Source organism: Ranitomeya imitator, chromosome 1, assembly GCF_032444005.1.
Source record: "Ranitomeya imitator isolate aRanImi1 chromosome 1, aRanImi1.pri, whole genome shotgun sequence".
Classification (NCBI taxonomy): Eukaryota; Metazoa; Chordata; class Amphibia; order Anura; family Dendrobatidae; genus Ranitomeya; species Ranitomeya imitator.
In genome coordinates this window covers 39,053,625-39,069,366 of record NC_091282.1, presented here as the reverse complement: position 1 = coordinate 39,069,366, position 15,742 = coordinate 39,053,625, and the positions used below count along the sequence as shown (strand labels likewise).

The window sequence follows — 15,742 nt, the reverse complement described above, 5'->3', positions numbered from 1 at the left end:
GTTTGTGGATGAATGCTGCAAAGATTTTCTTATCTTATTCAACCCCTTATATGTCATTTACTTCCCTGCATCAATGTAATATCATTAGGAAAACTTTTATAGAACTCAAAGCACAAATATGATACTTAAAAGAAATAAGACGTGGTCCTTTGGGGGCCATTTTATTTTTTTTCTATTAAAATGCATGTATTCAGGGGTAAAATGGTACCATTTGCCTTCTGTAGTGTCTATGTTACATTGTCTATTACTGGCTGCAGAAGGAGGTAACTGAGAATCCGTTAGTGAGCTCATGTATTCTAATTTTTCTGGCAGGAGACTGTGACTCTTATCACGCTGATACATGATCATAAACCCTCCATGTTATATGCGGCCACGGCTGTACGTAAGGGGGGGCACGAAGAGGTGAGAGGTTTGTATAGAGGCTAGAACACATTTCGGAGCCCGGTATCAGCCATGACCGGACGCCAGGTGCGCTGTGGGTATAGAGGACACGGCAGATTTATCAGCTCGCAGACAAAGCCCGTCTGCACGGAAAAGGAAATCTTACTGGCAGCGGTGAAAGGAGCAGTGTTTTCCTCCATTGAGTTGCTCGCGCTCCTCGCCCGCAGCTGGTCTTCGTCACTGGAACCAGTCACCACGGTGTCGGATAAAGAGGACTGGCTGGGGGCATCCTGCGAGAAGTACTGGGACAGCTCCCCTTCAGAGCTTACCGAGCCCTGCCGGGAAAAAGCCGGTCACAGGTCATAAGAATTACATTTCAGATGTTGAATTTTTAGTGAATTTTCCCTTTTTTATTGAAAATATTCCATTTTAGTAGCGACAGTTCGGATACAGACGCATAAAGACAGCAATGTACAAAATTACAAAAAAAAAAAAAAGGAATTAAAAAATGTAAAACATTTTTTTTAATCTACATTTAATTATTGTCCAGTCTTAGTAAAGTTCTGAATATTTGTTCTGTATTCCATTACCTTTTCTCTAGAACTCCGAGCTGATGGAGCAGTTTTACCCTCCTGGTTCATGCACTCAGATCAGCTGTTTTAAACTGCAGTTTTAGCAAATATTGGTTCTCCTGTCTCAGCTTCTCCGCTCTCCTCCCTCATTGTCAGACGGGGAAAGAGTTTGGAAAAAATGTCTGAGTTTGGGGAGAGGAGAAGAGACTGGAGTGAGGACATCTGCTAAACTTGCAGATCAAAACAGCTACACTAAGTGCATGAACAAGGCAGGTAAAACAGCACTTTTCTGCCAAACTAATAAAAAGCGGGGGGAACGCCAACCCCAATCTATACATCTTAATGGGTGCGTCTTTTTGTACTTGTCAGATCTTGAACATAACACATCTGTCATAGATAGCCAGATCCCTGCTGCAAATACAAGGATCAATCCTAACAGATAAACCCCTTAGATGCCACAATCAATAACGACCTTGGCATTTAAGGTGTTTACCAGCGGTTTGGGGCTCCAGCAGTCTTTTCATCACTCCCACGTTCCCCTTTAACACAAAAAGCAGTAATGCTCTGAAACACTGTGACTCCGACCACCAAAAAAATGACTAGGTCCAATGCATGAGAAACAGATGCACCAATGACCTTCAGGGGGTTGGACCAGATGACCCAGGAGGTCCCTTCCAACTCTACCATTCTATGATTCTAATAAAACATCCTCCAGATCCTCTCATGGCATCCTCTTTCCCCGGACAGCCGTGTTGTAAGTTATTTCAGCTGTGCTATGCTGAGCTCTGCTATGCAAGTAGTGAAGAGAATGATCATGACTCTGAAGATCCCCAGGAACCACCAATGAAATATGGAGCTTGTAAATGTAATGAAAATCAAATGATGAATTACAGTCACTACATTCACAACTATCAATGGTCACCGCATCCATTAAAATTGCCCATGTTGAGAATGAGATCCACTTAATTCTATCATGCAGTACATTGGAGAGCAGAGGGAGGGACCTGCAGCACTGAGAAGAAGCAGGGTGCTGCTGGAAATGCAGTTTTAGCAGAATATCGGCTAGGTGAAGCTGGATGCACTGAGAGACATAAAAAGATGAACAAAAAGGTATAAAAAAATGCTGCATGTTGGGATTATACTGTCTATTAACAAATACTCATGCAGATAGTGTGTTATTATTGCCATTGTGGGAATGACCCTTTAAATTGAATGTAGAAAAAAAACAAAAAAAAATTCTAAAAATCGCTCACCCGACTAGCCGGCTCCAGGAACCGTTTCATCGTCCAGCTGAGCGGCGCTTGTCCGTCTCCTTGCTTCGGTCTTACAGTCGGAGATGGACTCTTGGAATGGAGGCCTGAGGACAAAATGGTATTAAGATGAGAACAAGACATAGAAAAGCCTTTGTCTGCAGATTAGTATGATGAAAAGTCATATGAAAAAGGAATAACACACAAAAAGCAAATCAGATAACAGAAGTATATGAGAAACTGCACCTTTTTTTACCAAAACCTTTTTAGGAGGGGAAAAAAAATTATACCTTCTTCTAAAAATCAAAGTTCTAAAAAACCTCAGTTATTCAAAATTATGCAACTTTCTAATAAAAGTTTTTTTACTCTTCTTAATTATCAAGATTTCTGCTTTTCTTGCTGTCAAAGAAAAATTCTGGGAGACTGAACAGCAACCAGAGATCTTGAAAAATGGCAACTAATAGAATCAGAGTTTCTCAGAAATGTAATTGTACAAGGAATAAATGTGACCCCCCTCGCCCCAGCCGGCGCCTGCCCGTCACATTGGTGGTGATCAGGATATTATTCACCCACCTGCGATGTGAGAACTAGCAGGGTCCCGGCTCTCACGATGAGCGGTACGAGAGATGACTTCATCCATTTCTTGCTCCGACATCTTCAAGAAATAGGAAATAAGATATCAAAGTTGTGCAGAGGAAAGACAGTGGCGGTAATAATCGCATGTAGGAAACAAGGCTCGTTCTTCTCCTGCGTCCTACTCTGCTCCATGTGATCCAGAATCAGAGAGACAGCACATTCCTCCGAGAGCAGAGGCAGCACAGACAGCACAAAACAGAAGCACAGGAGGGTCCGCTCAATGGCAATTCTTCATAGCTTGTGGTACTACACAATGTTCACCAGACACACAGATACACAAAAACAAGAGGTAATTGGATATATACATTAATTATCCTGTATTATACCCCTGAGCTGCACTCACTATTCTGCTGGTGCAGTCACTGTGTACATACATTACATTACTGATCCTGAGTTACATCCTGTATTATACCCCTGAGCTGCACTCACTATTCTGCTGGTGCAGTCACTGTGTACATACATTACTGATCCCGAGTAACATCCTGTATTATACTCCAGAGCTGCACTCACTATTCTGCTGGTGCAGTCATGTTGTACATACATTATATATTACATTACTGATCCTGAACTGATCCTGAGTTACATCCTGTATTATACTCCAGAGCTGCACTCACTATTCGGCTGGTGCAGTCACTGTGTACATAAGAGCTGCACTCACTATTCTGCTGCTGCAGTCACTGTGTACAAACATTACATTACTGATCCTGAGTTACATTCTGTATTATACCCCAGAGCTGCACTCACTATTCTGCTGGTGCAGTCACTGTGTACATACATTACATTACTGATCCTGAGTTACATCCTGTATTATACTCCAGAGCTGCACTCACTATTCTGCTGGTGCAGTCACTGTGTACATACATTACATTACTGATCCTGAGTTACATCCTGTATTATACCCCAGAGCAGCACTCACTGTTCTGCTGGTGCAGTCACTGTCTACATACATTACATTACTGATCCCGAGTAACATCCTGTATTATACCCCAGAGCTGCACTCACTATTCTGCTGGTACAGTCACTGTGTACATACATTATTGATCCTGAGTTACATCCTGTATTATACCCCAGAGCTGCACTCACTATTCTGCTGGTGCAGTCACTGTGTACATACATTACTGATCCTGAGTTACATCCTGTATTATACTCCAGAGCTGCACTCACTATTCTGCTGGTGCAGTCATGTTGTACATACATTATATATTACATTACTGATCCTGTACTGATCCGGAGTTACATCCTGTATTATACTCCAGAGCTGCACTCACTATTCGGCTGGTGCAGTCACTGTGTACATAAGAGCTGCACTCACTATTCTGCTGCTGCAGTCACTGTGTACATACATTACATTACTGATCCTGAGTTACATCCTGTATTATACCCCAGAGCAGCACTCACTGTTCTGCTGGTGCAGTCACTGTCTACATACATTACATTACTGATCCCGAGTAACATCCTGTATTATACCCCAGAGCTGCACTCACTATTCTGCTGGTACAGTCACTGTGTACATACATTACTGATCCTGAGTTACATCCTGTATTATACCCCAGAGCTGCACTCACTATTCTGCTGGTGCAGTCACTGTGTACATACATTACTGATCCTGAGTTACATCCTGTATTATACTCCAGAGCTGCACTCACTATTCTGCTGGTGCAGTCATGTTGTACATACATTATATATTACATTACTGATCCTGTACTGATCCGGAGTTACATCCTGTATTATACTCCAGAGCTGCACTCACTATTCGGCTGGTGCAGTCACTGAGGATCAGTAATGTAATGTATGTACAGAGTTACACCCTGTATTATACCCCAGAGCTGCACTCACTATTCTGCTGCTGCAGTCACTGTGTACATACATTACATTACTGATCGTGTACTGATCCTGAGTTATATCCTGTATTTACTCCAGAGCTGCACTCACTATTCTGCTGGTGCAGTCACTGTGTACATACATTACATTACTGATCCTGAATTACATTCTGTATTATACTCCAGAGCTGCACTCACTATTCTGCTGGTGCAGTCACTGTGTACATACATTACATTACTGATCCTGAATTACATTCTGTATTATACTCCAGAGCTGCACTCACTATTCTGCTGGTGCAGTCACTGTGTACATACATTACTGATCCTGAGTTACATCCTGTATTATACCCCAGAGCTGCACTCACTATTCTGCTGGTGCAGTCACTGTGTACATACATTACATTACTGATCCTGAGTTACCTCCTGTATTATACTCCAGAGCTGCACTCACTATTCTGCTGGTGCAGTCACTGTGTACATACATTACATTACTGATCCTGAGTTACCTCCTGTATTATACTCCAGAGCTGCACTCACTATTCTGCTGGTGCAGTCACTGTGTACATACATTACATTACTGATCCTGAGTTACCTCCTGTATTATACCCCAGAGCTGCACTCACTACTCTGCTGCTGCAGTCACTGTGTACATACATTACTGATCCTGAGTTACATCCTGTATTATACCCCAGAGCTGCACTCACTATTCTGCTGGTGCAGTCACTGTGTACATACATTACTGATCCTGAGTTACATCCTGTATTATACTCCAGAGCTGCACTCACTATTCTGCTGGTGCAGTCATGTTGTACATACATTATATATTACATTACTGATCCTGTACTGATCCGGAGTTACATCCTGTATTATACTCCAGAGCTGCACTCACTATTCGGCTGGTGCAGTCACTGAGGATCAGTAATGTAATGTATGTACAGAGTTACACCCTGTATTATACCCCAGAGCTGCACTCACTATTCTGCTGCTGCAGTCACTGTGTACATACATTACATTACTGATCCTGTACTGATCCTGAGTTATATCCTGTATTTACTCCAGAGCTGCACTCACTATTCTGCTGGTGCAGTCACTGTGTACATACATTACTGATCCCGAGTAACATCCTGTATTATACTCCAGAGCTGCACTCACTATTCTGCTGGTGCAGTCATGTTGTACATACATTATATATTACATTACTGATCCTGAACTGATCCTGAGTTACATCCTGTATTATACTCCAGAGCTGCACTCACTATTCGGCTGGTGCAGTCACTGTGTACATACATTACATTACTGATCCTGAGTTACCTCCTGTATTATACCCCAGAGCTGCACTCACTACTCTGCTGCTGCAGTCACTGTGTACATACATTACATTACTGATCCTGTACTGATCCTGAGTTATATCCTGTATTTACTCCAGAGCTGCACTCACTATTCTGCTGGTGCAGTCACTGTGTACATACATTACATTACTGATCCTGAGTTACCTCCTGTATTATACTCCAGAGCTGCACTCACTATTCTGCTGGTACAGTCACTGTGTACATACATTACTGATCCTGAGTTACATTCTGTATTATACCCCAGAGCTGCACTCACTATTCTGCTGGTACAGTCACTGTGTACATACATTACTGATCCTGAGTTACATCCTGTATTTTCCTCCAGAGCTGCACTCGCTATTCTGCTGGTGTAATCACTGTGTACATACATTACTGATCCTGAGTTACATCCTGTATTTTCCTCCAGAGCTGCACTCACTATTCTGCTGGTGCAGTCACTGTGTACATACATTACATTACTGATCCTGAGTTACCTCCTGTATTATACTCCAGAGCTGCACTCACTATTCTGCTGGTGCAGTCACTGTGTACATACATTACATTACTGATCCTGAGTTACCTCCTGTATTATACCCCAGAGCGGCACGCACTATTCTGCTGGTGCAGTCACTGTGTACAAACATTACATTACTGATCCTGAGTTACATTCTGTATTATACCCCAGAGCTGCACTCACTATTCTGCTGGTGCAGTCACTGTGTACATACATTACATTACTGATCCTGAGTTACATCCTGTATTATACTCCAGAGCTGCACTCACTATTCTGCTGGTGCAGTCACTGTGTACATACATTACATTACTGATCCTGAGTTACATTCTGTATTATACCCCAGAGCTGCACTCACTATTCTGCTGGTGCAGTCACTGTGTACATACATTACAATACTGATCCTGAGTTACATCCTGTATTATACTCCAGACCTGCACTCACTATTCTGCTGGTGCAGTCACTGTGTACATACATTACATTACTGATCCTATACTGATCCTGAGTTACATCCTGTATTATACCCCAGAGCTGCACTCGCTATTCTGCTGGTGCAGTCACTGTGTACATACATTACATTACTGATCCTGAGTTATATCCTGTATCATACTCCAGAGCTGCACTCACTATTCTGCTGGTGCAGTCACTGTGTACATACATTACATTACTGATCCTGAGTTATATCCTATATCATACTCCAGAGCTGCACTCACTATTCTGCTGGTGTAATCACTGTGTACATACATTACTGATCCTGAGTTACATCCTGTATTTTCCTCCAGAGCTGCACTCACTATTCTGCTGGTGCAGTCACTGTGTACATACATTACATTACTGATCCTGAGTTATATCCTGTATCATACTCCAGAGCTGCACTCACTATAATGCTGGTGCAGTCACTGTGTACATACATTACATTACTGATCCCGAGTTACATCCTGTATTATACTCCAGAGCTGCACTCACTATTCTGCTGGTGTAATCACTGTGTACATTCATTACTGATCCTGAGTTACCTCCTGTATTATACCCCAGAGCTGCACTCACTATTCTGCTGCTGCAGTCACTGGGTACATACATTACTGATCCCGAGTTACATCCTGTATTATACCCCAGAGCTGCACTCACTATTCTGCTGGTGGAGTCACTGTGTACATACATTACATTACTGATCCTGAGTTACATCCTGTATTATACTCCAGAGCTGCACTCACTATTCTGCTGGTGCAGTCACTGTGTACATACATTACATTACTGATCCTGAGTTACATCCTGTATTATACCCCAGAGCTGCACTCACTATTCTGCTGGTGCAGTCACTGTGTACATACATTACATTACTGATCCTGGGTTACATCCTGTATTATACCCCAGAGCTGCACTCACTATTCTGCTGGTGCAGTCACTGTGTACATACATTACATTACTGATCCTGGGTTACATCCTGTATTATACCCCAGAGCTGCACTCACTATTCTGCTGGTGTAATCACTGTGTACATTCATTACTGATCCTGAGTTACCTCCTGTATTATACCCCAGAGCTGCACTCACTATTCTGCTGCTGCAGTCACTGGGTACATACATTACTGATCCCGAGTTACATCCTGTATTATACCCCAGAGCTGCACTCACTATTCTGCTGGTGGAGTCACTGTGTACATACATTACATTACTGATCCTGAGTTACATCCTGTATTATACTCCAGAGCTGCACTCACTATTCTGCTGGTGCAGTCACTGTGTACATACATTACATTACTGATCCTGAGTTACATCCTGTATTATACCCCAGAGCTGCACTCACTATTCTGCTGGTGCAGTCACTGTGTACATACATTACATTACTGATCCTGGGTTACATCCTGTATTATACCCCAGAGCTGCACTCACTATTCTGCTGGTGCAGTCACTGTGTACATACATTACATTACTGATCCTGAGTTACATCCTGTATTATACTCCAGAGCTGCACTCACTATTCTGCTGGTGCAGTCACTGTGTACATACATTACATTACTGATCCTGAGTTACATCCTGTATTATACCCCAGAGCTGCACTCACTATTCTGCTGGTGCAGTCACTGTGTACATACATTACATTACTGATCCTGGGTTACATCCTGTATTATACCCCAGAGCTGCACTCACTATTCTGCTGGTGCAGTCACTGTGTACATACATTACATTACTGATCCTGAGTTACATCCTGTATTATACTCCAGAGCTGCACTCACTATTCTGCTGGTGCAGTCACTGTGTACATACATTACATTACTGATCCTGAGTTACATCCTGTATTATACCCCAGAGCTGCACTCACTATTCTGCTGGTGCAGTCACTGTGTACATACATTACATTACTGATCCTGGGTTACATCCTGTATTATACCCCAGAGCTGCACTCACTATTCTGCTGGTGCAGTCACTGTGTACATACATTACATTACTGATCCTGAGTTACATCCTGTATTATACTCCAGAGCTGCACTCACTATTCTGCTGGTGCAGTCACTGTGTACATACATTACATTACTGATCCTGAGTTACATCCTGTATTATACCCCAGAGCTGCACTCACTATTCTGCTGGTGCAGTCACTGTGTACATACATTACATTACTGATCCTGGGTTACATCCTGTATTATACCCCAGAGCTGCACTCACTATTCTGCTGGTGCAGTCACTGTGTACATACATTACATTACTGATCCTGAGTTACATCCTGTATTATACTCCAGAGCTGCACTCACTATTCTGCTGGTGCAGTCACTGTGTACATACATTACATTACTGATCCTGAGTTACATCCTGTATTATACCCCAGAGCTGCACTCACAATTCTGCTGGTGCAGTCACTGTGTACATACATTACATTACTGATCCTGAGTTACCTCCTGTATTATACCCCAGAGCTGCGTTCACTATTCTGCTGGTGCAGTCACTGTGTACATACATTACATTACTGATCCTGAGTTATATCCTGTATTATACCCCAGAGCTGCGTTCACTATTCTGCTGGTGCAGTCACTGTGTACATACATTACTGGTCAGATATAAGTGTGTAATCTTCTACACTTGCACCATGCGGCACTAGGACTTTGTGTACGGTAATTTATGATATTCGGATGTTGCACGACAACCACAGATTTAAAGCACCTGGATGTAAAACTCTTGACAAGAATATGAATCTTAATCTCTCCAGGCACAGAAGGAACGACTGCTGAACGGAAATGGAGCCGCGTCCCCCTGGATATCATCATCTGCGCAGCTCTAGTGTCTGAGAGCGGAGAGAAGGGAGGACGACATGTGGTTCTTATTGTTCCTTCCAAATACCATTTTATATTAGCTGGAAAGTGAGAGGCAGAAATAAAAAGTGCCGACTCTGGAAGAGCACGAAAGACATTTCTGCTGCATGTTTATTCCATTATTGTAGAGGCATTGTGAGAAAATGTGGAATAAGCCGAGGGAAGATCGTCACGGAACCATCTGACGTCGCAGAACGTTCTCCCATACTGGCCAAATCCTGAGATCTGGCTGCTCAGCACAAACAATTCGTAGAGGATTTTTTTTTTAATTAATCCTCTCCAAACTCCTGCTTCAAAAACTCTTCCGATTTATTTCTAACCTTTCCAAACCAGGCACTGTCCAATGAAAAGGCTACAAAGAACTCTTTAGCAAAAAATACAGGGGATGTGCACACATTTAAGGTGTTGGCGCACCGGCTGAGGATTCTCCTAGGTGACGGTGCACCGGCTGAGGATTCTCCTAGGTGATGGCGCACCGGCTGAGGATTCTGCTAGGTGCCGGCACAGCGACTGAGGATTCTCCTAGGTGTCGGTGCACCGGCTGAGTATTCTCCTAGGTGCCAGCGCACCGGCTGAGGATTCTCCTAGGTGCCAGCGCACCGGCTGAGTATTCTCCTAGGTGCCAGCGCACCGGCTGAGGATTCTGCTAGGTGCCGCCACAGCGGCTGAGGATTCTCCTAGGTGTCGGTGCACCGGCTGAGTATTCTCCTAGGTGCCAGCGCACCGGCTGAGGATTCTCCTAGCTGTCGGCGCAGCGACTGAGGATTCTGCTAGGTGCCGGCACAGTGACTGAGGATTCTCCTAGGTGCCAGCGCAGTGACTGAGGATTCTGCTAGGTGGCGGCACAGTGACTGAGGATTCTCCTAGGTGTCTTCGCACCGGCTGAGGATTCTCCTAGGTGTCTTCGCACAGGCTGAGTATTCTCCTAGGTGCCAGCGCAGCGACTGAGGATTCTGCTAGGTGGCGGCACACCGGCTGACGATTCTCCTAGGTGTCGGTGCACCGGCTGAGTATTCTCCTAGGTGCCAGCGCAGCGACTGAGGATTCTGCTAGGTGGCGGCACACCGGCTGAGTATTCTCCTAGGTGCCAGCGCAGCGACTGAGGATTCTGCTAGGTGGCGGCACAGTGACTGAGGATTCTCCTAGGTGTCGGCACACCGGCTGAGTATTCTCCTAGGTGCCAGCGCAGCGACTGAGGATTCTGCTAGGTGCCGGCACAGCGACTGAGGATTCTCCTAGGTGTCGGCACACCGACTGAGGATTCTCCTAGGTGCCAGCGCAGCGACTGAGGATTCTGCTAGGTGGCGGCACAGTGACTGAGGATTCTCCTAGGTGTCGGCACACCGGCTGAGTATTCTCCTAGGTGCCAGCGCAGCGACTGAGGATTCTGCTAGGTGCCGGCACAGCGACTAAGGATTCTCCTAGGTGTCGGCACACCGACTGAGGATTCTCCTAGGTGTCGGTGCAGCGACTGAGGATTCTGCTAGGTGCCGCCACAGTGACTGAGGATCCTCCTAGCTGTCGGCACACCGACTGAGGATTCTCCTAGCTGTCGGCGCAGTGACTGAGGATTCTGCTAGGTGCCGGCACAGTGACTGAGGATTCTCCTAGGTGTCGGCACACCGACTGAGGATTCTCCTAGGTGACGGTGCACCGGCTGAGGATTCTCCTAGGTGCCGGCACACCGGCTGAGGATTCTCCTAGGTGCCAGCACACCGGCTGAGGATTCTCCTAGGTGCCAGCACACCGGCTGAGGATTCTCCTAGGTGCCAGCACAAAGGCTGAGGATTCTCCTAGGTGCCAGCACACTGGCTGAGGATTCTCCTAGGTGAAACCATCAATCTTTTCCTTGAAGTGGTTTTGGCATCATTTTTGCATGTTTTGTTTTTACTATTTTTGCTTCTCTTTTCAGCAGGCAAAATTTTAATTTTTAGCAACGACATGCCTGTATGCAATACAAATTGTGTTAATTTAGAGCCATTTTGGCTACATATAAAATACTGTGTAATTTTTAATGCAAATATACAAAAAAAGCAATTTTTGATTTACGGTTTTTCTTTTTTCTCTTTCTTTTATACTGTTCACACTTCCTACCAAATAACTCCCGCTGAATGAATTCTCCGGATTATTATGGTCATGTGGATACCTAATAGGGGTAGGGTTTTTTCTTCTTATATTTATGCACTAAAATTTATTTTATATTAAAAATATTGTAGGGTTTTTGCAGTGGGACTTTTTACTTTCTTTTGCAAATATATTACATGTATATATTTATTTTTAGATAATTTGTCCCCCAAGGGATAATCAAAGATTTCTGAGGAACATTTATTTACTTTAATACTTTTTTTCCACACTATAACTGGGGCATCTATAGGAGCCCCAGTTACAGGGGAAAACAGATAAGTCACTGACAGAACTAGGACCCGGCAGCTCTGCTATAGCAGCAGAGACCCAGCAATCATGTCAACAGCAGGTCCAACAGATGCATTGGTGGTGTCAAAACTTCTGAAAACCACATGATGCTCATTTAGGGGTATGTAGCCAACAAAATAAAAGTCAGAAGTGGGCATAAATCGCTTCTGGCTTCTCCCCAGGGTCAGCGACTGCAGAAATTTCAACTACTCTACGTAAATTAAAATCAGGGTAAGGTCAAAGCTGAGAACCATAAATTTACGATGCTTGCTTGTAAGTCAATACTTCATTTCTCCTGCGGAGGCGCTGCAGGGAAATTCAAAAGCTGCTGTTGGGTTCTTATAGATACAATTGATCACTCGCCTTTTTTTACGTTTTGATCACTCGAAGAAAGAGCAAAACCTTAGATCAACATGCACAGAGACATGTTTATATGGCCTAGTGATTGGAAACTATCATTTGCCGATTATGAGCTTGTATAAAAGTGTCTGTGTCGCCCAATCCTTGACCAATCATGATGCCATATATCTCGGGAAGCCGGAAGGCCAGTGGCCCCAGGTAGGACATTAAATCCTGTAGTCCCTATAACACTGTATAGTATCTCCATAAATGTGGCCAAGTGAAATAAAGACGTCGGTCGTCTTGGACCTTTCATATTTTGGAATGACGCCGCGTCCCGTTCCGATGCGTCATCCCGATGGACACACATGAGACGCACAGGTCGGAGTCAATAATCCAAGCCATAAAGCAGGCGGCTCTAGGGACACGATCACGTTCGATCCTGTGGCTTCCGCCCTTTATTGTGGCCGTTTACAGGAAAGCCACAAGTAATGAGAAGCTTCTGTGTGAAAGCGAGAGCCAGAAGGGAACACGTACGGCATACTAAAGAGAGCGCTCACAATAACAGTGCTCTCACACTACGGAGGATCCGGCGACGCGCGCCTCATAACGAGTAATGATAAACTCCGGGATTAAGTAACGGCATGAAAAAGGCTAATTACCAGACACTATTCGAGGGGTATTACGGTTTATGCAAATTATCCTGATTAATTACATAACGGAACGGAACTTGCTCCAGTCTCTGCAGTTCCAGGCAGATGTCGGCTGTATAACTCAGCTGGCATCAGACTGGAATGAAGTGGGCTCAGCTGCCAATAAAAACTAATTAATATGTTAATAAACGCTGAATAAAGTTTATTATTTTTTTACTTAAATATAAACATTTTGGAAAAAAACAACAACTGTGCAATAAAGTTTAATAAAAATGTTTTAGGACTGTGTGACCTCAAAGTTCAACTTTGATGTGGTCCTAAATCTGCTTAGAAGATGATTCAGGAGAGGAGAGATAAGAGTTAAAGCCTTTGCCATCAGAACAAGCTCAAAGAAGGGTGTGCCATAAGTATCTTTTTATGCCACTAATCCTGAGAACAGGGGGATATTAAAGTCCCTATTAAAAGGCAGAAAAGTGGGTGCACACGCTCACCAGTGCCTTAGTGATGCAGGGGACCATTGAGACACAATCAGTGGGGGTCTCAGCAGTCTTATCCCCAGCAATCACACATTTATCAGTGATTGTGAGAAGAGGCAATTTACATTGTTCGTAGGACAACATCTTTACATCCTTTTGAAGAAGCCAGATGCATGCACAGAGATGTAGAGAGGATGAAGAAGATTGAGTTCGGAGGATGTACAATTATATACAGAGGCTGAAGAAGTCTGATGTATGTACATAGATACACGCAGGCTGTAGAAGACTGGAGTATGTACATTGATACACAGAGGCTTTAGAAGCCTGGAGTATGTACAGTCTTACATAAAGGCTGTAGAATCCTGTAGTATTCACAGTGATACACAGAGGGGTAGAAGACTGTAGTATTTACAGTGATACAAAGAAGCTGTAGAAGCCTGGGGTATTTATAGTGATATACAGAGGCTGTAGAAGCCTGTAGTATGTGCAGTAATACACAGAGGCTGTAGAACATTGATACACAGAGGCTGTCAAACCTTGGAGTATGTAGAATGATACAGAGGAAATAGAAGTCTAGAGTATGCACAGAGATACAAAGAGGGTGTAGAAGTCTGATGTTTATTCAGTGATAAACAAAGGCTGTAAAAGCCTGATTTATGCAAAGTGCTACATAGATGCTGTAGAAGCCAAACAGTTCAATTGATTTTTGCCAAACTACAGCAAAAAATATTTTTTAGTCAATAATACATGCACCTAAGTGAAAAAATGCCACAAATATCTCCTTTAATGCCCAAGAACAATAGCAGATAAGTACATTTTACAGAAGTGACACTTTTCATAATTGATTTCCCACAGGCTGATAACATCCTATCACACACAACACCAGGTTATAACCCACAAACACAAAGCGTGTGACGGCCGCGTGTGATTACGACAGCAGCTACTCTGGGAGACAGGACACTTGGATATAATATACAAAATTTTATGATGCAATTTCTTCCCCAATACTTTTCCAGCTCCAGGAAATTTTGGAAATAGGCAATGATTTTATCAAAACGGATCATGTTTACTATAGGAGATGATGCCTTTATTTCCTGTGAGGTTACAGTGGGATTTATTGAACTCTGCTTAGCTCTAATGGGGGGGGGGGGGGGTTATCGTTCCAGTGAAAATTACTTCCATTCTTTGGCAGAGAGATTGAAAACAAGAGATTGTTCATGGCTCCACGTGACTACACAGGTCTGGTTATATCACATCAAAGATGACTAATCGGAGACATTACGGTCCTCCCCGAGAGCCCGCGGGAAGAGCATCCATTATGGAGCATCCTATAATCCTGCGGAATGTAATAATGCGTTATATCAAAGGCTCGGCAACCCCCAAACAAAGATTTATAGAATGTAGGGACCCTCGTATTTCAAAATATTCCACCGTTCAAGGAAGTGAAAAAATTAGCCGAAATTGCTATAATCATGGTAACCTGCTCACCTTCGGGTTTGGGTGGCGACTGATGATCAGGCTTACGGGACCCGGCCCACACTCGCTCAATATGGCGTATGCCTCACTCAGCGCGGCATGACGAAGACTCGCAGAGTCCGCTTCCAATATCTGATCGCCTCGGCTGCAAATAAAAAAAAATAACCTGCGGTAATGATCTTTACACCACTGGTCAGGGGCTGCTGGATGAGTCCAGAGGGTGGGTCTCCTGAATGATTGACAGCCAATCATGTATTAGCATACAATTCAAACTATGTGTAATACCGCCCACTGGATCTCTAAGAGGGACCACCCATAGCTCTTAGGCTAGTTTCACATTTGAGTTAAAAAACGCAGCGTTTTTAACGCAAAAGCAGGTGGTGCAAAAAACGCATGTAAACGCGTGCAAATGCTGCGTTTTTTAGACGCATGCGTTTTTGCATGTGGTAAAAAAAAGCGGCGTTTTGACGCATTTACATGCGTTTTTTCCTGCGTTTGCGTTTTTGAAACGTATGATGAGAAGTGTGTGACAGCTGCCAATCATCAAAATCAACTAGAAAACCCACTATAAACAGAAATAG

General features: G+C 43.7%; 1 protein-coding gene across 3 annotated transcripts in view; it reads right to left on the bottom strand.

Moving 5' to 3' along the window:
- PDZD2 (PDZ domain containing 2) overlaps positions 1 to 15,742 on the bottom strand; it is a 235,428-nt gene that overhangs the window by 36,914 nt on the left and 182,772 nt on the right. For all 3 annotated transcript variants that reach the window (XM_069745997.1, XM_069745995.1, XM_069745996.1), the window contains exons 13-16: positions 15,174 to 15,306; positions 2,777 to 2,858; positions 2,207 to 2,310; positions 548 to 716 (exon numbers count right to left, since the gene is read on the bottom strand). In XM_069745997.1, coding sequence (XP_069602098.1) covers positions 548 to 716; positions 2,207 to 2,310; positions 2,777 to 2,858; positions 15,174 to 15,306 — 488 coding nt within the window. The remainder of the gene's footprint in view (positions 1 to 547; positions 717 to 2,206; positions 2,311 to 2,776; positions 2,859 to 15,173; positions 15,307 to 15,742) is intronic.